This window comes from Dermacentor andersoni, chromosome 9 (assembly GCF_023375885.2).
Source record: "Dermacentor andersoni chromosome 9, qqDerAnde1_hic_scaffold, whole genome shotgun sequence".
In the NCBI taxonomy this organism is placed as follows: Eukaryota; Metazoa; Arthropoda; class Arachnida; order Ixodida; family Ixodidae; genus Dermacentor; species Dermacentor andersoni.
Genome location: NC_092822.1, coordinates 118758249 through 118780487, shown reverse-complemented (window position 1 = coordinate 118780487; position 22239 = coordinate 118758249). Strand labels below are relative to the sequence as shown.

Genomic DNA, 22239 nt, shown 5'->3' with positions numbered 1-22239 from the left:
TAGGCACAAATGAGCATGGAACGTTACTAACGAGAAAGACCATCTTCCCACCTTCAACAACGTGGCCTAGCCTATAGCTCATTATACCCTCTCAGGCTTAGGTTCAGGCAAATCACAAATTAAGCTGTTTTTGGCAAACTGTACATGCCTTTAATACATGGTGATTCGGAGATGCTAGTGCCTGTAACTTCTGATGCCTATTTCTTGCCCCAATAACGTCACTGCGTGAGTGCGCGCACACGGCTGCTCTCATTTTGTGCTTCCGCCTTTTGCTGCTAAATTTCTTGGCTGGAGCATTAGTAAATTACACGTTTGTGTTCGTTCTGATTTGCGCGGAGCTGTCAGCGAACAACGGCAAGCGTTATCGATGTCTTCGCTTCGCAAAGCCTGCTTGTTTTTGTAAATTCGCATGCTTTTGGATGGCTCCCAGGGAGTGTCATCAGCACTGCGAGCACAGAAAGAACACATGTATTAGGCACAAATGAGCATGGAACGTTACTAACGAGAAAGACCATCTTCCCACCTTCAACAACGTGGCCTAGCCTATAGCTCATTATACCCTCTCAGGCTTAGGTTCAGGCAAATCACAAATTAAGCTGTTTTTGGCAAACTGTACATGCCTTTAATACATGGTGATTCGGAGATGCTAGTGCCTGTAACTTCTGATGCCTATTTCTTGCCCCAATAACGTCACTGCGTGGCACGAAGAGAACTGCATTATAAAGCTAACGCAGTAATGTGGGAAGTTGGGCGAGTTGGTGATTAATCATCATACCGTGTTGGTGAAGCAGCGCACTGACCAGTACAAATAGGAGAGACACAAGCACAGCGAGTGTCTTGTATTCATGTGTGTGTCTGCCTTGTCCTGGTCAGTACGCTGCTTCACCAGAACACTAAAGCAGTTTCCTTCCCAGGATGCACGAAATCCTAGAACACAACAGCCAAAACACACATCTGCTCAAAATTAACAATTTAAATACTACATAGGCGCACATTGCTTTGAATCATGCTGCAATAAATATTTAGTGTATATCACGCCTTATTCAATGCAGATGTTGGAGTCATTGCAACTCATCGTATTAATCAGCAAGGTGCGTTTTCACTGCTAATGAGGATTGGCTCGTACAGACTGCTCCGCGAAATGAACCCAGACCACGTTAACAGGCCTTAGGACCAACAGCACGAGCGCAAGCATTAGAGATACATGCCTCACCAAAGCAAATCTAGTGTCTCGTCGGGCGAACAGCTAAAGTAAGCTTGCACCGATGGCCGGCTACTACAGGAAACGAAGGTTTTTGGCAGGAAGAGTGAATCAGCAAGAATGTGCAAGGTGGTAATTACCTTAAAGCAAGCTTGGATATTGTGAACTTAGAAAGCATGGCCAAACAACAAACATAACGCGCACGTCTCGATCGGCTGCTTTCCGATCTGCCGCTTACCGACGCACGCGACGACCGCGGCTTGCATTAAATGCTGTCTGCTATCAGACAAAACTAGCGCGCGTCCCCTTTCGTTACCTGCACAACTAGTAAATTAAGTTGCAGCGTTTGGAAAATGGAAATAATTCTCTAAAGCTCGTCCATGCCGATTGCGAGTGAAGGCACAGTAGAATCAAATAAATTCGGGGGTTTTAACTGCCAAAACCATGCAAAACCACTAAATCATTATGAGGCACGCTGTAATGGTTAGTCTCCGGAATACTTATTACCTCCGGGGGTTCTTTAACGTGCACAAAAATCAAAGCACGCGGTAACAAGGGCGTTCTTGCACTTCGCCCCTATCGAAATGCGGCCGCTGTGGCCGGGAATCGAGCTCGCGTCGTCAAGCTCAGCGTCGCAACACGCATGCATTTACCGCTAACAAGCAGCGGATGTCAACACAATTCAACAACGCGGCATGACTAAACAAACGGTTGGGCGCTAAAAACAGGCATATCACTATTCCGTTTCATCGAGCAGCCGCGATATTGCACGCGAATACGAAAGTATGGTGCTTACTTGACTCGGCGCACTGCAATTATCCATGCTTGTCGTCTGACCTTCTCGTACCACTTCCCCGGAAATCTGTAGAATTTCACGGGCGGCGTTCGACCTTTCGTGTTTTCGAGGCTGTTATGGCAATCAGCAATACAGCAGTATTGCGTGCCACCTTTCCTGGCTGATGAGGTCGCACTCGCCATCGCAAAAACAACGCGCCCGAGCCAGCACGAGCGCTCCCGCCGAACAGATCACGGGCGCGCGCTCGCGCAGCGACGACCCTCGAAACTTCCATCGGTCCGCTAGGGGAGCATTCGGCGCTGGTGCCGCGCGGGCAAACTTTAGGTTGCCTCGTCTATAGCCCCTTCCCACGCTTGTTATGCTTTACTGCAATACTTTTGCGTATGCTTCACCAAGTAACACTTCTGTACAGAGGCGAAGCTGACTTTCGGGAACCGGCATTATGCAACGCATTGTGCTTTTCAAGCTTCTAAGCCAATCGCAAGAACCACAAAGGCGGAGTCCGTGCCATTGCTGACAGCAGCGAATTCTTTCAATAAAAAACACGGCAGCCATCGGCAAGAAGCTTCATAGAGAAACGTCGAAGCAGCTACGCCTAGCGTTGCCACCATGGTGGCTACGGCTGCCAGCGGATCTACGTGCGAGAGCGCCGGTTCGAGGCAGCTAGGTAATCAAAATGGCAGCGGTGGTGGCTTTGATTAATGCCGTTTCGGGCCTGCGGTCACGGCAAAACCTCCGGAAAATCGGAAGGCGAAGAGTTCTTACGTTCGAAATTTCAGACGTTCTGATACATTCACTCTATGGGGTACGTGGTGGCGCCGCGAAGCCGTCCAAATTATCGGGAATCCGGAAAGTCGCTCGTTGACTGTACACTGGCTACTCCTCCAACCGACGATAGGGCGTCAAAGACGATTCCTTACGATTCCAGTCTGTTACGCGAGCCAGCATTACCTCGGCTTTCGACCCTTTCAATAAAGTTACAGCCAATTTTCCCTGATAGAAGCACAATTTCCCTGAGTTGTCCCCGAGTTTTTCCAGACTACTCAATATCCCTGAGAATTCCCGGTTTTCCCAGTTGCTAGACACCCTGGACTCCTTATCATCGTTGTCAATTCGCTAAATTATTATCCGCGTTGCATGACGCAAAGCGCATGAGCCCTCAGAGATCGGTGGCATTTCAGTCACCAAAGGAACACGCCAATGAAAGGCGCATCTCGCGACCACTAAAACGCATTGGGGATGTGGCATGTTTGGCATTTCCACAAAATCAGAATTTTCCTAAAATCTACGATACTCCAAGTCGGGTCTGCGTAAGGCCTCAGACATGGCTTTTCTTCCACTATCACCAAAATTTTCAAGAAACCCTTTGTAGAAACTGTTCTTTTTTTTACATTTTTGTACCGCCGGTGCAACACATTTATATGGTTCAAATATATTGACATTCTGCAAGCGTGGGTGCTTAGCCCATTGGGCAAGACACTCGGCTTCTCAGTGTGGGGTGGTAGGTTTGAAACTCGCCACTGCTAATTTCTTTTCTAATTTGTTGTGTTTTACACTTTAATTTACACAAATAGAAGTGCTTCATTGTTGCGTAGGCACTGAAATGCTTACGCATTTAAATATATTATCTAGATTTGCTGACGTGAATATTACCCACAGTGATGTCTGTGCTATACAGGAAAGCCATGGCATCGCAAATGTGAAAACAGATATGCACCTAATATGCAGGCGCATTTCTGCAGGAAGCTTGCTACATCTTATTACAGCAAGCGTATGATTCATTTTTTACTGCATTCTTTAGGCTCTCGAAGCAAAGGTTGTCCCTTTGAGGAGCATCTACAAGTAAGTCTCCTTATACTTTACGTGTTTGAACGGCTTTTCAATGCAAGCAAGCTGGTTTAGTCGTGCACCTTGAACTGACGCTGGAGCATTCACATGCTTCGCGCAGTACTTGTACAGCACATAGTGTGCCGTCGACATTTCATACCATACATGGTGTTGCTGCTCGTGAAAGAATTGCAACGGCAATGTTTATCAACATGTCGAAAACTCTTGCTCAAAGTGATCTATTTATTTGGACCCGGCATGGAAAGAGTTGAAGTATTAAAGATCGCCTTTAGTTATTTTTATATTATGTGGACTGTGAATGCCTTTATCCGAACAGACTCACCAGAGCGTCCACACTATTCACTTTGCTTTATAACTTTGGAGCGATATGCATTGGAGACAAGCAGATGACGAAAGCAGTGCAGCAGAGCATGGTGGCTAGAAACGACTTCCTGTCACACTGCTTAGGTGTCATTCTCCGATTCCGAGCATTTTTTTTTTCGTCTTTTGCTAGACTACGAGTGCCACTCGAAGCTTTGTCCTAGAGCTTTTTTTCCTCCTCTACATTTATAATATTAGTCTAGTCCTTGTATAGGCTGTCTCCACTGTTTACTTGCAAGGCACTCAAAGGTGCAGGTGAACACTGGCTGTACTGAGAGTTAACACATTGTCTCCTAGTACTGCCTGGCCTCCAAGGTTCATAGCGCCTGAATGTTGCCCAATCGCTACAACATCCTCTTTCCATGACCTCCTCGCAGCACACTGCACCAGATCTCCGAGGGTAGGCAGTGGTACTACGAATTTGACAGCTTCAGTGCCACTGGCATTGTTCGCCAGGGCACGGTATGGTTACTGTATACAGAAAGTCTTGGGCAAGGGAAGCTGCATAGAACAGCCACCCCAGGCGTATGGACAACACAAAAAGCGAGAAAAATACATGTTTCAGTTAGCCTGCTTTTATTATGCTTCAAATCACACCCAAAATCCACCACTCTTCCTGTGTGCTCAACTAGTGATTAGACCACATGCAGATCTCAATGCTATGACTGCCACACAAAACCATGACGGCAAAATGCTGTAATGTGGTGAGGGCAAAAGGTGGATGAAGTTCCCATTGCCGATAGTAACAATCAGAGGTGGCTAAAAATTGCAGCAGAGGGCAACATTAAAAACCCAGGATAGCACAGGATTAATAGCACCATCACGATGTGGACGACTCTCTCTTATAGCCAAGGTCCTTCACTGCGGAAAGTTGAGCTCGGTGGTGATGCGTGACTAGATGCAAAAGCAGCGTACAAGATGCGCAGGAGTGAAAATACCTGGCGCAATGTCTCTCCACTCCTGTTGCAACTGCATCCCTGCGCAGTACATTTCTCTTGCAGAACACATGTTGGTGGATGCCGCTTTCATGGCCACCCACAATTTTGAGTGCAGCTTTAGTCCACGTGCTGCTGCTGCATGTGTTTTCTTAAATTGTGCTTTCGCCGAAAACCAAGTGAGCAGACCTTGCACTTGAAAGGATAATCGTCTGTGTGCATGCGCTTGTGTTTACCCAGGTTTGAACGGCTTTTAGATTTGTATGGACACATGTTGCAGGCAAAAGGCTTGGCATTTGAGTGACTCCTTGTGTGCTGCACCAGACACCTCCTGTAAACAGTCGAATATGGACAAAGGTGACACTGATAGAGCTTCTCCCCTGTATGCTTGCACATGTGGGCTTTATAACAGTCCAAGTTCTTATACGCCGCTGGGCAGACCTCGCACTTGAAGGGTTTTTCTTTGCTGTGTGACACCAGGTGCGATCTTAACTTGCTATGTCTAGGTGATGTGTATGGGCAGAGATGACACCGGAACAGCTGCACACTTTCCGCGGCCTTGCCTGTGCCATGGAAAGTTCGCTCCTCGATGGTGCGACCAGTTGTCGCTGATGGAACTGCAATTCGCAAAGGAAAACAACACACTCTGAATTTATTAAGAAAGTTACTCTTAGAAACAAAATGATCTATCGTGGTTCTTGTCTAGTTCCATCACAACCACCATCCCGATTATATTTAGCCTATTTATATGGCAGTGGCTGACCAACAGTGGCCTCTTGCAAGGTATGTGCTAGGAGATAACAAAGGAGGAGTCAAGGCAATTTTTGTTTTTCATTACAGCATTGTTGCTCAAAAAAATTCCAACATCATCTTGTGTTCCATCATCAACAAAATCGATATGCAGCCCCAGGCCGTCACTAATTTGTCTCACGACTTAGCATATACATGCTCGAGTTTGGTAAAAACCAGAGGACATCCTGACTGAGGGAATGTTTCTGACTGACAGCAAACTAGCATTCATGAATAGTCGACACCGCTGCCCATATTTCGATTCCGAGAATTCCAGGTTCAGTGCAGTGATCTTACAATTATTAAAGATCACTGCATTGAAACGGGAATTCATGGAATCGGAGTGTGCATTTTCAATGACTATGGACACGGCTTGACGGCAGCTGCGGTCTCGAAAAGTAACAAATAATATACACATACTGTGATTACCGAGTACCCATGCAATTCAAATCTAGAGTTAGAGAGAATATAGGGGATGAAAAGCAGAGAAGTTAACCACAATAGCTGTCCAGTTGTGCACGCTGTTCTAGGGAGAAGGCAAAATAGTGGTAAACATAAGTGGAAAAAACAAAGGATCTGCGCCAAGGCCAAATCTGTCCAGAATGAAAAATATATCTGAATGTGTCTCCCAAATTTTTTTATCATACAAGTAATACGACGTCGGTCTTTTCGCAGTCTCACATATAATCAAAAGTACATGCAACACTAGACTCTTCCCTCATTGCAAATGAAAAGTCTGCACCTCCATAAAGCTGCATAACTTGCTTCAAGTATGGCGTGAATTCAAGGAGCTGCTGTAGTGCAGTGGTTGAAGTATTCAGGTCGTGAACCAGGGGAAAAGTGTTCAAGTCTTTCTAGGGGGGCACTCTTTCAATGCGTAACTTCAGGTTAAGTATGTAGCGACTGTCCACCACTTCGCCGTGCCATGCCATGAGAGTCCTTACCCATTGCTCAGGAAATCCAGTTTACATTGCCATGCGTCGTCGTGGGGGTCATTGCCTCCTACTCTTACTTGGAGTGAGTGAGTAAGTGAGTGAAAACTTTTGAGTCTTTCAAGAGTTTCAAGTGCTCTTACTTGGAACCGAAGCAGCTGCCCGATTCACACGCCACCACAGTCACTCGGCAAACCTGCTTTTACTTCTGAATAAAGCCAGTCGACTCACCGTTCTCAAGCTGTCAAAACATGTATTCCTTGCCTCCACCAAACCGAGCTCCCAAAGTGATGACCCAGGAAATTTATGTTCTTTTTAACATTAGCAACGGACGACGCCGCTCCTACACCTGCTCAGAGAGACGATGCCGCGATTATGTCTCCTGTCATCACCGCAGAGCTTCAGCTTCCCAGCTTCTGGCCCAAGACACCTCGCGTTTGGTTTATGCAAGTAGAGGCACATTTTGAACTCTGGCGCATCACTTCGAAGACAGAAAAGTACCTGCACATTGTTACCACGCTACCCTCTGACATTGCCGATGCCATAGACGACTTCCTACCGCGTACACCTTGGGCCAAAGCATACGACGACCTGAAATACATAGTCCTGCAGCACCTCAAGCCATCCCAGCAGAGTAGGCTCTAACAGCTCCTCTCCGAAGAACTCCGCGACCAACGACTGTCGCAACTCCTACACCGGTTGTGTCAATTATCGGGTGAGCACTCCATAAACAAGAACCAGCTTCCAATTTTGCACGAACTCTTCTTGCAATGCCTCCCACACTCTGAACGCATGGTATTGGCCGGTTACGACGAGCTGAGTCTCAATCGGCTAGCTGCACTTGTTGACCAAATATATGACTGCTCATCTGCGGCACAGCTACCTATCACTGACACGAGAGTGTCAGAGCCAGGAGACCGACTCTAGCGCCTGGAGAAAACAGTCAACCGCCTTACCAGTGCACTCGAGAAGCTGACAAAGGGTGGCAACATTGGCAACCAATTGCATTGCAATAATTTGCCTTCTTAGTCATGCAGCACACCTAGAGACTCACCGCGGCAGTTGTGCTGGTACCACCATCGCTTTCGCAAACAAGGAAATCACAGCACCCAACCCTATTCGTGAGCGGGAAACACACTGGCTAGTCGCTAAAGCGGCGTGCAACATCGGCCCTCGCGCAAGCCTCCTATTCCTCATAGTTGACCGCATCACAGGCATCTGCCTCCTGGTCAACACTGGAATCAACCGGTCTATTGTTCCCGTGCCACGGCTGCAGGTCACCAATGCGGCAAGTCGATACCCATGCTCCACGCAGTGAACAACACTGCCATCACATCGTATGGGCTCCGGTCAATAACACTAGACATTGGACTCCAACGCTTGCACAGATAGGTGTTTGTGATTGCCGACGTCAGCTTTGACATACTGGGAGTGGACTTCCTCAGCCATTTCAACCTAGATGTGAGTGTTCGTGATTGGCGCCTAAAGGATAATGTCACATCCCTTGATTCAACTGGCATCCGTACATTTGGCCAGTCTAAGCACATGACAACACACTTGCCGAGTACCCGTGGCTCACAAAGCCCCGAAACAATGCACTGCCCATGAAACACAAGGTGACGCATCATATCACCACCACTGGCACACATGTCGCCACCCGGCCGCAGAGGTTGGCTGGACGCAAGTTGGAAGTCACCCGCCATGAGTTCAAAAATGTGCTTCAGCTAGCATTATTCTTCCTTCCTCCAGCAATTGGTCTTCTTTTCTCCATCTGGTTCCAAAGCAGGACAGTGGCGACTGGCGGCCTCGTGGTGATTACCGAGCTTTGAATGCCATCACTACTCCAGATCAATATCCCCTTCCCCACATACATGACTTTGGCACCCTTCTCACAGGAACCAAAATACATCAATCAATCAACCAAAGACAAATCACTACTCTATTTGGCCTACTTGAGTTTGTCCGTATGCCTTACGGTTTGAAGAATGCAGTACGAACTTTTGGAGGTTCATGGACGAGGTTACGCGTGGACTTGCGTTAATTTTCATCTACCTTGACGACATTCTCATTGCAAGTTGCACAGATAAAGAGCACAAAAGGCACCATCACCTTCTACTTGAGCGACTGGATAAACACAGCCTGGTCCTACAGCCTCAGAACTGCATTTTCGGAGTTGAAACCCTGGATTTTCTCGGCTATTGCATTTCAACCCAAGGCATTAAGCCACTGGAATCATGGGTGCAGGTAATCGAGGTCTTTCCCTCTCCAACCTCCTTAGGAAAGTTGCACGAGTTTATGGGGCTCATAATTTTTCAAAGGTGCTTCATACTACCCTGTACGCAAGTTCTTCAGCCGCTTACCGACCTGCTGCGTCGCGACCCCCAAAACAAAAAACGCCTACCTTCCACTGGTCCTCGGAGCAAGAACACTCCTTCCAGGAAGGCAAAATGCGGTTGGCGACTGCAGTGTTACTGATTCATCATTGCCCGATGTGCCAACTCGCCTTACGATAGACGCATCGATCACGGCAGTAGGCGCAGTAATGCAGCAGCACGATCGCACAGACTGGAGGCTGCTGGGCTTCTCAAGATGCCTCAAACCTACAGAAGCTTGCTACCACACCTTCAGGAAGGAGATGTTGGACACCTAGTGCGCTGCCAAGCATTTCTGCATTTTTCTTGAAGGCTGTAGCTTTTACATCCTGACCAACCACAAGCCATTAACCTTTGTTTTCAAGGACAACAGTTCCTCGTACGCAGAATGTGAGTTTCGAGAACTTTCCTTTACCTTTGGATTTTCTACGGACAACCGCCACATCTCTGGGCCCGAAAACCAGCCGCTGACGCACTGTCCTGGATCGGCGTTGTGCCTGATGGCCCTGTCGATTTTCAAGCTGTAGCCTCCGCCCAGCAAAACGACCCTGAGCTGTGACAATTGCGGGAAAAAGACTCGTTGCTCCAGCTTGCAGAGGTGCCGCTTCCCTACAGAACAACACTGATCACGTGCGACACATCGAAGACAGCTCCTCGCCTGTTCGTGACCCATCAGTTTTAACGGCCAAAATTCGATGACACCAGCACGGTGTCATGTGCGCACAGGCAAACATGAACACACATCGCTCGATGACAGCGGAAACAGTCTGTGAAAATGGTGGAGTTAGGAATCACAGCAGCAGCCGCAAGGCAATTGGCCTTTGTGCATATGTCGCTTCAATGTGTACGAAACATCGAAAGCACGGTGCATATGAAGCTATCGGCACTACAAGCACCCTACACACATCGCAAATCGCTTTGAAGATGAGGCCCGTGTGGGCGCCCACTTTAGCCACGTCGCAGACTGCTTTCAAGACACACGAGCACCGGCAATGTGTCCCTACGGCGTCCGCCAAAGGAGTCTACCATGGCGACCGCGATTTGCGTGCCAACGCCGTAGTAGACGCCGTGGTTGCGTGCACTCTGTAAGCGGACGAGGAGGACATCGAGGCACCGTAGCAGCCACAGGAGAAGAACGCCCCTCCTCCCTCGCCTCACCTTCCCTGCCTCGCGCGCCATAGGAGAGGGCACGCATCCAGGCCATGTTCCTCGCTCGCGCATGCAAGATTGAACCACGTTCGCCAGCTGACCCTCACATGCTTTCACTCATACGGAACCTCATGGCAACGCCAGAAATCTGCCTCGAGTTTCCATATAATTATTGCTATCGCAACAAAATATTTCTAAAATTCGAAAGTTAGAAAAAAATAGAAGCACAAAGTTTACAAATAGCTCTCCATCAAGTACAGATATTAGGATTCTGTAAATGGCGTCCATAAGATCATTCAAAGTGGACAAATTCAGCATGTCAATTTATATATTACGTGAATTTTTCACGCTGTGTACAGGGGTGCTGCAAAAGCTGCATTTCCATATTACTAAATCTTTTTTAGATTCATGTGTAAGGTACAAATTTTGTGTGCTTTAGAAGTGCTATAATATGCAATTCACAGAACTGTGATATCGTTTTTCATTGCTGAGTTACAGAAACGTAAACTTTATAGTTTCGCTGTCTGGAAATTTGGAATTTTTGCCAATTTTTGTAAAAAATTGACGACCTAAATCAAAAATTCGAAATAAACAGTCACTAGATATTACGTTTTTCTTTTAAATGCAACAAACCTTGTTGAAGGAAGTCGCGAAAACACAGCGCAGCATGGACTCTGTACCCATTGCAGATGGCTTTCAAAATCAAGCGGCCTGGCCAGGTGCACTGGCCGCCCAGGTCGCCCAGACTAGAATGCATCCCCACCCAGTCTCACCCTCCCCCCAAAGCCTTGCGCATGACAGAAGGCGGCACACTTCCTTTCCGCCTTCCTCCATTGGGTGCAGAAGATTGAGCTGTGAACGCCGGCTCACCCTCGCACGTTTTCACTCATATAGCATACGGCACGTAGTGACAATTTTATCGCCCTTGTAATTCACACAGAACTTTACAGCAACACCTACGCCAATGGCAGAAATGCCTGACGTGTCCATATAATTGCTACCAGAATAAAAATGCAAAATAGGGGGATGGCAGAGCTGTCGTAAGATAACTATAATGGTGGGAAAGCTAGTTTCCCTCCCGACAACCTTCCTCTATATGGCTGCTGACTGTGTTGAGCCATTCAACTGTTTAAATCTGCTTCCCGCACACTCCGATCGCATGTAACAAGCTGTGGCTGTCGGCGTTCAACAATGGCACTTCTATAACAAATGCAAAGAGGCGACAGAGGTGACAAATGACACGCAAGCTCCACCAAGGCATCGCTTTGGTGGCCCCAAAAGGGGCCTTTTCAGTAATGCGAGAAGGCTGTCATGGCAGCCTCTCAGCTTGAGAAATCCAGAAGAAACACTGGGGCAAGATTGCCACCAGCATCTTGCCACGTAAATCCCCATGGCTTGCACCAAAAAAAACAACGTTCATTAACCTTGCTTGCTTTACACGAAGCTTGATGATGATGAATGTAGTGTTTTGTGGCGCAAGGGCCAAGTGTGGCCAAAGAGCGCCAGGCCGGTGGTAATGCGTTCGCAATGGAGCTATGAATAACGAAGGGCAGATGTTACGATGGCTGTAAAGGAGCCTAAAAACAGTTGCTTTAAAGTGCATAAAACCTATACAAGATAAAATTACGCCGATGGTTAATGGGCTGTACAAGGGACATGAAATAAACATTGTGAGATAATGATGATATAGTGAAATATCTCACAGATATACTTTTTGCAATAAGCACTAATGCCTTAACAGAGTCCTTGGGATGCAAGGGCCTGCAGGCATGTGCTATACAAGACTACCATCACAGCGGCATCCTCTAAAAATAGGATGTGCTATGAATTTCTGGGGCTAAAAACTTGCAAGTCGACATCATTCAAGAAACCCAGGACTGCTTTGGTGTCAAAGAACGGTTCTTCACCAAGAAACATTGCTGGATGGAGAAGGGTGTGCTGGCGATATACAAGAGGAAAATGTCTCTCTCTCTCAGCTTCGGCTTCCCGACACTCCAGGAGGACGTGGAGAATGGTCAGCCTCTCACCACATCTACCACACGTTGGAGGCTCATTTCCGGTCAGTAAAAAATTGTGGGTGTCATAGGTGTGCCCAATCCTGAGTCGACAGAATAGGACATCAGTTCGTCGTGTTTTTGTTTTCGGGGGCCAGAAACCTAACTTTGGCTTAATCAAGTGAAGCTTATTCATAGTTTCCATGTCCCACAAGTGTTGCCAGTGGCTTCGCAGATTCTTCCGTAAGAGAGGCTCCAGATCTGTGACAGGGACAGCAGCCGTAGGAATAATAGCTTGCGACGTGAGTTATGTAGCCATTTCGTCAGCTAGTACATTCCCCTCGATGCCTCTATGGCCAGGTACCCAGCATATAATGACATGCTGGTTAGACATATACGCTCTACAGAGAATGGAATAGAGCTCAGTAAGTACGGGGTTTTTGTGCTTACAGAGTGACTTCAAGGCTTTTACGACGCTTAAGGAGTCTGTAAATATAATTGTTTTTTGAAGATTTGATTTTCTAATATGTTTCACAGCCGACAATAGTGCATGGGCCTCAGCCGTAAATATACTTGTTTCAGGGTGCAGTACACCGGATTCCGAGAAGGATGGACCAATGGCTGCGTAGGACACCCCGACATGCGACTTAGAAGCGTCTGTGTAAAACTCTGTGCACGAGTACTTGCACTGCAGCTCCAAGAAATGCATTTTGATATGTGTCTCTGGCGCATGTTTAGTGATCTCTAGAAAGGATGTGTCACACTCTTTCAGCTGCCACTGCCATGGCGGTAGCAGTTTCGCTGGAGCCATAAGACAATTTTCAAGCACCGGAACACCCATTTCCTCACTGAGGTTCCTTGCACACAGAAAGAACGGTCTTCTCGCTGCAGGTCGGTTATTGAAGAGTTTGGCATCGGTCATATTGTTTATGCATGAATAAGAAGGGTGTTCGCGGTTAGAATTTACTTTGAGGAAATATGTAAAACTGCTATATGATCTCTGAAAATGGAGTGACCATACATTTGCTTCTGCATAAAGGCTTTGTACGGGATTTGTCCTGAAGGCTCCAGTCGCGAGGCTGGTTCCTAAATGATGGACAGGATCCAACATCTTTAAAGCACTTGGTGTAGCGGACTGATATACTATAGCGCTGTAGTCAAGACGTGAGCCGACAAGACACCTATACAAGTTCAAAAGACATTTCCTGTCACTGCCCCATGTTGTACTTGATAGAAGTTTCAATAAGTTCATTGTGTTGAGGCACTTAGCCTTCAAGTATTTAATACGCAGGATGAATGTCAGTTTCGAGTCCAATATGATGCCAAGAAACTTGTGCTCGGCACTTACAGGTAATCTGCTACCAGAGAGCTCAATCGCAGGATGTGGTACTATTCCTCTCTTATTCGTGAAAAGAATGCAGGTACTCTTCTGTGGCCTCAACCTGAAACAGTTTTCTTCAGCCCATTTCGCTACATTATTTAAGGCATGCTGGACATGGCGTTCGCAGATAGTCAAGTTGCACAATTTAAAACTAAGCTTCACATCATCTACATATACGGAGTATGAAATTGTTCGTGGGATAGCCATGCCCAAAGAATTCATTTTCACAATAAAGAGAGTGCAGCTTAGCACACCACCTTGTTTAGCACAGCTTAGCACAGCACACCACCAGTTTCCTGGGTGAAAGAACTTGACAAGGCATGGCCCGCCCTAACACGAAATGTGCGGTTAGAAAGGTGACTTTCAATGATACTTAACATACTCCCGCGGATACCCATAGCAGAAAGGTCTCAAATAATACCGAAGCGCCATGTGGTGTTGTATGCTTTCTCCAAATAAAGATATACGGAGAGAAAGAACTGTTTGTGTATGAAGGCATCCCTTATATTTGCCTCAATGTGGACAAGTTGGTCTGCGGTGGACCTGCCTTCTCTGAAACCACACTGGTAAGGATCTAGTAGTCTATTGCTCTCAAGGATATAGATTAGGCGCCGGTTTATCATCTTTTCAAAGAGCTTGCAGAAACAGCTTGTCAAAGCGATAGGCCTGTAACTACTAGGTAAGGACGGGTCCTTACCTTGTTTGAGTATGGGTATTATGACAGCTTCTTTCCAAGAACATGGAATATACCCAGAGGCCCACATGCCATTAAAAAGTGAGAGGAGTGTTTTCTGTGTTTCAGGATGCAGGTACTTGATCATTTCATATATGATACGGTCACCACCTGGTGCTGAGCTGTTGCAACAAGCAAGAGAAGCTTTGAGCTCAGCTAAACTGAACGGGTGGTTGTAACCTTCATGTTGGGCACATTTCCGATCAAGGGGTTGTCGCTCAGCGCATTCTTTGAACTTCAGGAATTACTCTGAGTAATGCGATGCACTGGAGACATACTCAAAGTGTTCACCCAGACAGTCTGCCTGGCCTTCCAGGCCATCTCCTTGGGTACTTACTAAGGGCAGGGGGTTCGTCTCCCGGCCTTTTAGTTTATTCACCCTATTCCACACTTTTGCCTCATCTTTGTAAGTATTTATTCTAGATATGTACTGCTCCCAGCTCTCTCTCTTCGCACGTCGACGTACTCTCCTGTCTTGAGATTTGACTTGTTTGAAATTAACAAGGTTTTCAGCTGTTGGAGAATTGCGAAGCAATCCCCAAGCTTTGTTTTGATTTTTGCGTGCTTTTCGACATTCGTCATTCCACCATGGGATGCGACGGTTCTTTGCCAGTCCGTTAAATTGTTTAATGCATTTTGTTGCAGCGTCAATAATAAAACCAGTTAGGTGTGCCACAGCATCGTCTATATTAAAATCAGAAATGTCGTCCCCATCCTAAACACGTGAGTTCTCGAAACAGTTCCCAGTTTGCCGATTCGAGGTTCCATCGAGGGGAAATGCGGAGAGCATGCATCTGGTTTGGTCAGGTTTAATGTAATTGGGAAGTGGTCACTCCCATAGGGGTTCTTAAGAACAGACCACTCCAGGTACAAAAATAGTGAACTCGAAACGATGCTCAAGTCTATGGATGAGTATGTGTTATGTGTAACATTGTAATACGTTGGTTCTTTCTTGTTCAATAAACATGCATCTGAAGAAAACAGAAAATTTTCTATCAGGCGCCCACGTGCATCGGAACGCGAGTCGCCCCACAGGGGGCTATGTGCGTTTAGATCACCAACGACATGTATGGTGGAGGAAGTTCATCGATAAGGCTTTGAAACTCTGCTTTAGAAAATTGACAGGAGGGGGAGACGTATATCGAACAAACTGTGATTAACTTACCAAATAGCACAGCTCGGACTGCAACTGCCTTGAGGAGAGTTCGGAGTTTGATTTGCTGACGTGCAACGCCCTTATCGACTATTACGGCTACAACCCCCGAGGTGAGTGCATCTTCACGGTCTTTGCGGAAAGTGGCATATTGCCTTAGAAAGTTGGTCTGTGTTACTTTTAGGTGTGTTTCTTGGACACACAGCACCTTTGGAGTGAATTTGTGAAGGAGTTCTTTAACATCATCAAGATAGTGAAGAAGTCCTCTCACGTTCCATTGTAATATTTGGGTATCCATAACAGGAACGAGGATAGTGCTGTGTGTCTAGAAAGAGAATTTAGGTTACAGGACCCTTTGCCGGTCCCGTAATGCGATGTTTCTCTTTTTTTGGAGTGGTCGAGTGATTCTCGCCACTCCTTAGGCGCTAATGGCGCCGTTTGACTTGGCGTCATATCAATCGCCTCCTGCAAAGCTCTGGACACCCGCTCTTGTGAGCGATTAGTTTGTTGAGAAAGCCTCTTCTCAAAGGATGAGGCCACCAGCCCGGAGGTCGATGGCCCTTTCTCGGATGACGGAGCAGCGCTAGCCGCAACCGCCGTGGGGGCAGGTGACGTCACTGCCGGCTCACTAGGTGTGGGCCAGACAGCCGCCGGAGGTCGTTGTGGCGCTGCCCCCTGACGTGCCACTTTGGCAAAGCTATTCTTCGGTAAGAAGGATACACGCCTTCATGCCTCCTTAAACGAAATATTCTCTTTGGTTTTGATTGCCACTATTTCCTTTTCTTTTTTCCAATGTGGGCAGGACCATGAGTACGCAGGGTGCTCCCCTTCACAATTCACACAGTGTGGAGTGTTCTTGCATGACTCGGACAGATGTTCATGGTCGCTACATTTGGCACAGGTTAGTCGGCCACGGCAGTTCTGGGAACTGTGGCCAAACCTTTGACATTTAAAGCATCGGAGGGGATTTGGGATATACGGCCTCACCCTGATTTTCACATAGCCTGCCTCGATTGTTTCGGGCAGAACACTTGAACCAAATGTAAGAATAAGATGCTTAGTCTGAATTTCTTTACCATCGCGCCTCATTTTGATTCGTTTTACACTGATCACATTCTGGTCACTCCAGCCTTCAAGTAGTTCAGCCTCTGTCAGATCAATCAGGTCACTATCAGATACAACACCACGGCTGGTGTTCATGGTGCGATGCGCTGTCACATTCACTGGAACGTCCCCAATAGAGACAAGATTCGGCAGCCTTTCAAACTGATTTTTATCTCGGAGTTCCAAAAGGAGATCTCCACTTGCAAGTTTGGTTACTTTAAAGCCTTGGCCAAGAATATCGGTTATTGATTTAGACACTAGAAAAGGAGAGATCATTCTCGCTGACTTTGCGGTTTTCATGAAATTTGGGAAAGCTTTCACTATGACGGCCATAGAACCTAAATACTTCTTCGGTGCGCCCTCGTTTATGAGGGTGATCAGGAAGGGGTGGAAAAAAACTTGCCATAGATATATGCGGGAATTCGGCAGCACTACCAGCCACCCACAATGGAGCCCAACAAGGGCACGCTGCAGGACCGTGAAAAGACACGGCCTGCACGCACCAGCTGTACGACACTACTATAACAAAATCTGTTATAATCAAGGTTGGCTATACCACACAAGGTTAACCCTTGCTGCCTGGGAAAAGTGGAAATAAAAAGGAAGCTAGGAGGAGACAGGAAAGACCGAAAGCAAGAGAAAGACGAAGATTAAAGAGGAGGATAGGAAAAGGCAACTACCAATTTCCCCCGGGTGGGTCAGTCCGGGGGTGCCGTCTATGTGAAGCGGAGGCCAAAGAAGTGTGTTGCCGCCCCCAAGGGGCCGTAAAGGTCCAAGCACCCGGAAATGGCTCAACCCCCAGGATCCCTTCTCCCCGGACACGGCCAAGCCACGCACGGTTAGGCGCGGGAGGAGGGTCCAACCCTCGTGTGCTCAGGTACGTGGTGTCGCAACACACCAAACGTCTGCTGACGTAGACGCCCCTGCGGGGTACACGAAGCTTGCCAGCATCCTTCTCCAAGGCATCCAAGTGCTCCACATACTGCAGCAGAAGGTCCCTCATCAAAACAAAGCCCCGAAGGGAAATCACCTGCATGGCCAGGCCCCTGCGAGGACAACCATGAGGCAGCCTGCCCTATCACGTCATCGCTGCCATTATTGCCGTCGCTATCTGATGCAAGCACATTCATGATAATCGGCTCATCAGTTAGAAGTTATGATGTTTCTAATGTGTCGTCTGCATGTACAAACATTTCTGAACCCTGAAGCATCCTACTCGATTGCGGACAAGAGTTCAGGCATCACTTCACCGGTGGGAGCTTCGCAGACTTTGCATAAGCCTGCCTCGGAGAAAGTATGCTTTCCTAAAGCAGTTCTATACCATATAAGCACTTACTTCGGACTGCACACCAAATATAAACGGCACGGCTATCAATAGATTGATCTTCAACCCTCATTGCTACCTGCTTGTCTGCGTGGCCATGTCCATCAACAAGACTAACTTGTTCAGGAAGCAGCCACGATACATGACTTTAAAATTGGCAATCATGCTGGCCTCAATAGGCTGCAAGCCTGCCGTGCTGTTCGAAGGCAGGAAAAAAACTTCCACACTTGAGAGCTTAGGCATGGAGTGTGGGCACTACAATTATCAAGAATGAGCGCCACATTCCTCTCAGATCACTCGATACATTGATTGAACTCCAGAGCCACTAACGAAAAAGTTATTGTGTCAATTATGCCTTGCGGTTGTGATGGTAGCATACCGGTATCCTGGCAGCACCATGGAAGCAGCGTGGATTTTTTATAATTTCCAAATGACGTCATTCCCATCCATTTTGGCACACCAAAACACAGTGAGGCAAAGCTTGCTGTTTTCGCCACTTTTACACATGTCTTCATTTGAGTACATACATACTGGACAGCAACATCTGAAAGAACAGTTCTGTTTGGTTGCCATTATAATACACCAGTGTCAGTGTAGTTGTTGAGGATGTGGGGCAGCCTTTCCTCCACCCACTTCTGCTTCACCTCCACATCAAGCGAAGCTAGCTCGCCGGTGACGGCTTTGTAAACAATGCCGTGCCTCTCTTTGAAGCACTGTACCCAGCTGCTACCTGGCTATAAGTCCACACTGTTGGTGAGTCAGGTAAAGTGCTTCCCTCTTGTGGCCAGAATGGGCCCGGTGATGGACAAGTTCATGGCACAGGTACTGAGAAACCACTCGTAGAAGGCCTCTTCCACTTTCTTATAGGCACCTTGTCGAGTGCGTTTGTGTCGGTTGCCTATCGAGCAGTTTTCTTTGTTGAACTTCTCTGCCAGGCAGATGATTGTCGATAATGTTGGTTACGATAGTCCATACTTCTTCACCAAGTCACACATTTTTTTACCGTCCTTGCAGTCCTCCATAATACTGAGCTCTCTTTCCAAATCTGGAGCAGTGCACTTTCTTTTCACGGGCAACATCGTGCATTGCCAATGGTCAGCGGGCAGATCAGCCATCTTTCATTTCGGCGGTGAGTCAAACGTGGCGGAGAAACCATGTGGCCGTGAACGACTTCAATGCAACCAGCAAAGACAAGCACAAGCAGCCTAATCCGTTGGTAGAACTGAGCAGAATGATGGGTTAGCGAGCAATCTGGCAGAGCAGTGATGTCCGCGCAGTTGGCACGGTCCATTCGTGTTTAGGAGGGTGGTGTGGCATAGAGCAGTGGGCGTTATTAGTGTTCGGAGGGGTGGAAAGCCAACAAGAGAGAGGTGTGCGAGGCTGGTGATGTGGAGAAGGCTGGAAAACAGTATCTACACTATGAGCGCATGGTGGCCATTGGGGTGGTGGGCGAGGGTGCAGCAACTTGAATTTCTCTTTTCTTTTCAAGGATTTTGCATTCCATTATGTTTTGGAATGGACACCCAGCAGCCAGACTTCACCATTATAACCACTAATACTGAATGAGGGCATTGTAGTAAGCGGGTTATTTCACCATAGAAAACATACAAAAGTTGACGGTGCAGCAGCTTCTAATTGCTATAACCAACATGTTGTTAAAATTGATATCATTATCCAAGGGTTCGAATGCAGCACTTTTTTTATCAAAAGCATAGGGTGAAATGCGTAGGTATCGTGGTAACATCCATCATGAATTGCAGATTTCCTGCAAGATTTTTACAAGTACTGGGTTCCACTTGAACATGCATCACAGTAATGGATTGTAAGTTGCGTTATGCCAAATGATTTGTGCCAGATGGGTGCATAGCAGGCATATGGCAAGTTCCCATGGTGAGGCCACAAGGACAGGCATTGCTGTAGTCGACTGGTCCATTGGACCCATACTCCCTAGTCTACCCAAAAGCATTCCTGTTGCAGTTGGGACTAGGAACTGCCTCCTGCTCCCTTTTGTTGTGCTAAGTCATGGGTTCTCGAAGTGGGTTCTGCAGAACCCAGGGGTTCCACAGGCCCCTCCTGGGGTTCCATGCTCGCCAATGGCTAAGATAGTGAACACGAGGTGCGCTCAATCCAAGGAACACCCATTACACATGCCCGAGTGTCAAAATGCGTATCACAGTGCATAACAGAAACACACGAACCACACAATAAATCCACCAGCAGCTTGTAGCCATACAGCCTACGAAAATGGGCAGCACACTTAAGCTTTTGAATCTGAATCTCGGAAGCCGTAACTTACCATCATGCGCATTTCTGCCATGTGTAGATAGGTGCCACTAGCTTGCGCGTTGACATATTCGTCGGAGGATAAAAAAATAAATGCGCAGAGCAGCACAACCTAGTTGGTTCTCATATGGTAGTTCAGTGAGTGCGGAGTACCAGAAATGCGAGGTGCAAAAGAGCAAAATAGGCGCTAGCGTCCAACCAAAATTAAGCGGCGGAGTCCGCATCGCGATTGTCATCAACGGAAATCGTTCATGATATGTGACTGACAGGAATACCGGAATGCTTCGTGCCTAACTGAGCCCTTTTTATTCTTGCGTCTATCCCCATGCATAACACCGCTTTAGCAACTAGTAGCTTGCCTTCATAACTGCGTAGTCGCCGTCCATACCACGGTTTCGTCAACATTTCTTGACTTTCATTTTGACTTGCGAGCAGACATCGGCCGCGTGCCTTCAGAACCTTCAGAACCCTCAGGTCGCCGTCCATGAACATGCCAACGGCAGCTGCGTTTTGTCTCCAGCAGTTGTGGCAAACAGTAGTTCCGCTTCGACTCAGTGCAAAGCCGTCAAAGATGAAAGCACTGGCTATATCGTGATGGACAGGCGATTTGTTGGCGGCCAGCTCACTGGCGCGAAAATAATCGAGATTTGCTCGTGGTAGTGAAAAGCACGTCTCAGATGAAGATATACATTGTGAAGGAACTCTCAAGATGACAAGAATTGCAGCTTTGAAACCACTCTTGTGCAAAATAGAAACATGATTTGCTGATTCATTCAGTAAATAAAAGTGTGTTGACGTAATTAGCATTTGTTTATTGTTTTCTTGAGACCCTCGATAATTTGACATTTGGTTAATTCTGATATATTTTTTTTCAGTCCTGTCATATCCAAATTAACAATGCTTTACGGTACTCAAAGTAAAGTCGGCACTAATTGTAAGACCTCTTGTCATGTAATGTTTAATTGTCCCAGTGCGATAAGCACTTAAAACTGTAATTCTTTCTTTGCATGTCTTGGCTGCGATGCTCTCGTCTTAGCTCATAATGATTACACCCAGTTTGGACCATGTGAGTTGTATGTTGCTGTCAAAATAGCCTGCCCAACTACACCATTGACCCCAAAATGTGTTGCACGTTACGCCTAGCCTCTCTATTTGGGGGAGGAGAGGGGGTGATTCTTTGGCGCTTCATGAAGCTTAGCAGGCTTCTCTGGGAGCAACATGCTTGAGAACCCCTGCGCTAAGTGAAGCCCTCACCATTCATAACCCTGTGCCTACTGCCCTGACTGATCATGGTACGTACAGATTTCCGTTGCAAGGGGTAGAGGGGGCATCCATTGTAAGCCGCACTGGATGGACACCTCCCTGCGCACTTTCCAACCTGGAGCCTGGCTTCCCACATCCGTGCTGACCACTTGTCCACAAAGACAGCTCCTCGGCAGCACTCGCGGAGCAGTCACTGCAGGTCATTTTCATTAACACAGTTAGCTTGGTGTAGGGAGACATGAGAAACTTATGCCAAGATTACAACGGCAAAATCTAGCACATAGTGAGTTCAAGTACAGCTGTTTATCAAACAGCAGAGTTAAGGATCTAAGCTTCACCGTCCTGGTTTTAAATGATATTGGGGCTTATTTAAATCTCCATGAAGCTAATTTGCATCCTAATCTCTATCTGTATCATAAGGGTCATTCAGCCTGTAATTGCTACCTTTTGACAGTTTTAAAGACACTACAGCAATCATAACGTAGAAAACTATTAGCTTAGGGCAAGTATTGCTATGCAAATGTAAACACTAAAACATTTATTTATTTATTTATTTATTTATTTACTTGTTTATTTACTTATTTATTTATTTATTATACCCTCAAGGTACGGTTGTACATTG

At 46.9% G+C, this 22239-nt stretch overlaps 1 protein-coding gene across 7 annotated transcripts in view; it reads right to left on the bottom strand.

The window, feature by feature from the left end:
• Positions 1-22239, bottom strand: part of LOC126529640 (uncharacterized) — an 81762-nt gene that overhangs the window by 24594 nt on the left and 34929 nt on the right. For 4 of the 7 annotated variants that reach the window (XM_050177157.3, XM_055069927.1, XM_050177155.2 and 1 more), the window contains one exon: positions 21655-21810. In XM_050177157.3, coding sequence (XP_050033114.1) covers positions 21655-21810 — 156 coding nt within the window. Of the gene's footprint in view, positions 1-4764; positions 5758-17527; positions 17730-21654; positions 21811-22239 lie in introns of those variants that run through there. The other 3 variants (XM_055069925.2, XM_055069926.2, XR_011890092.1) reach the window with 3 other exon arrangements.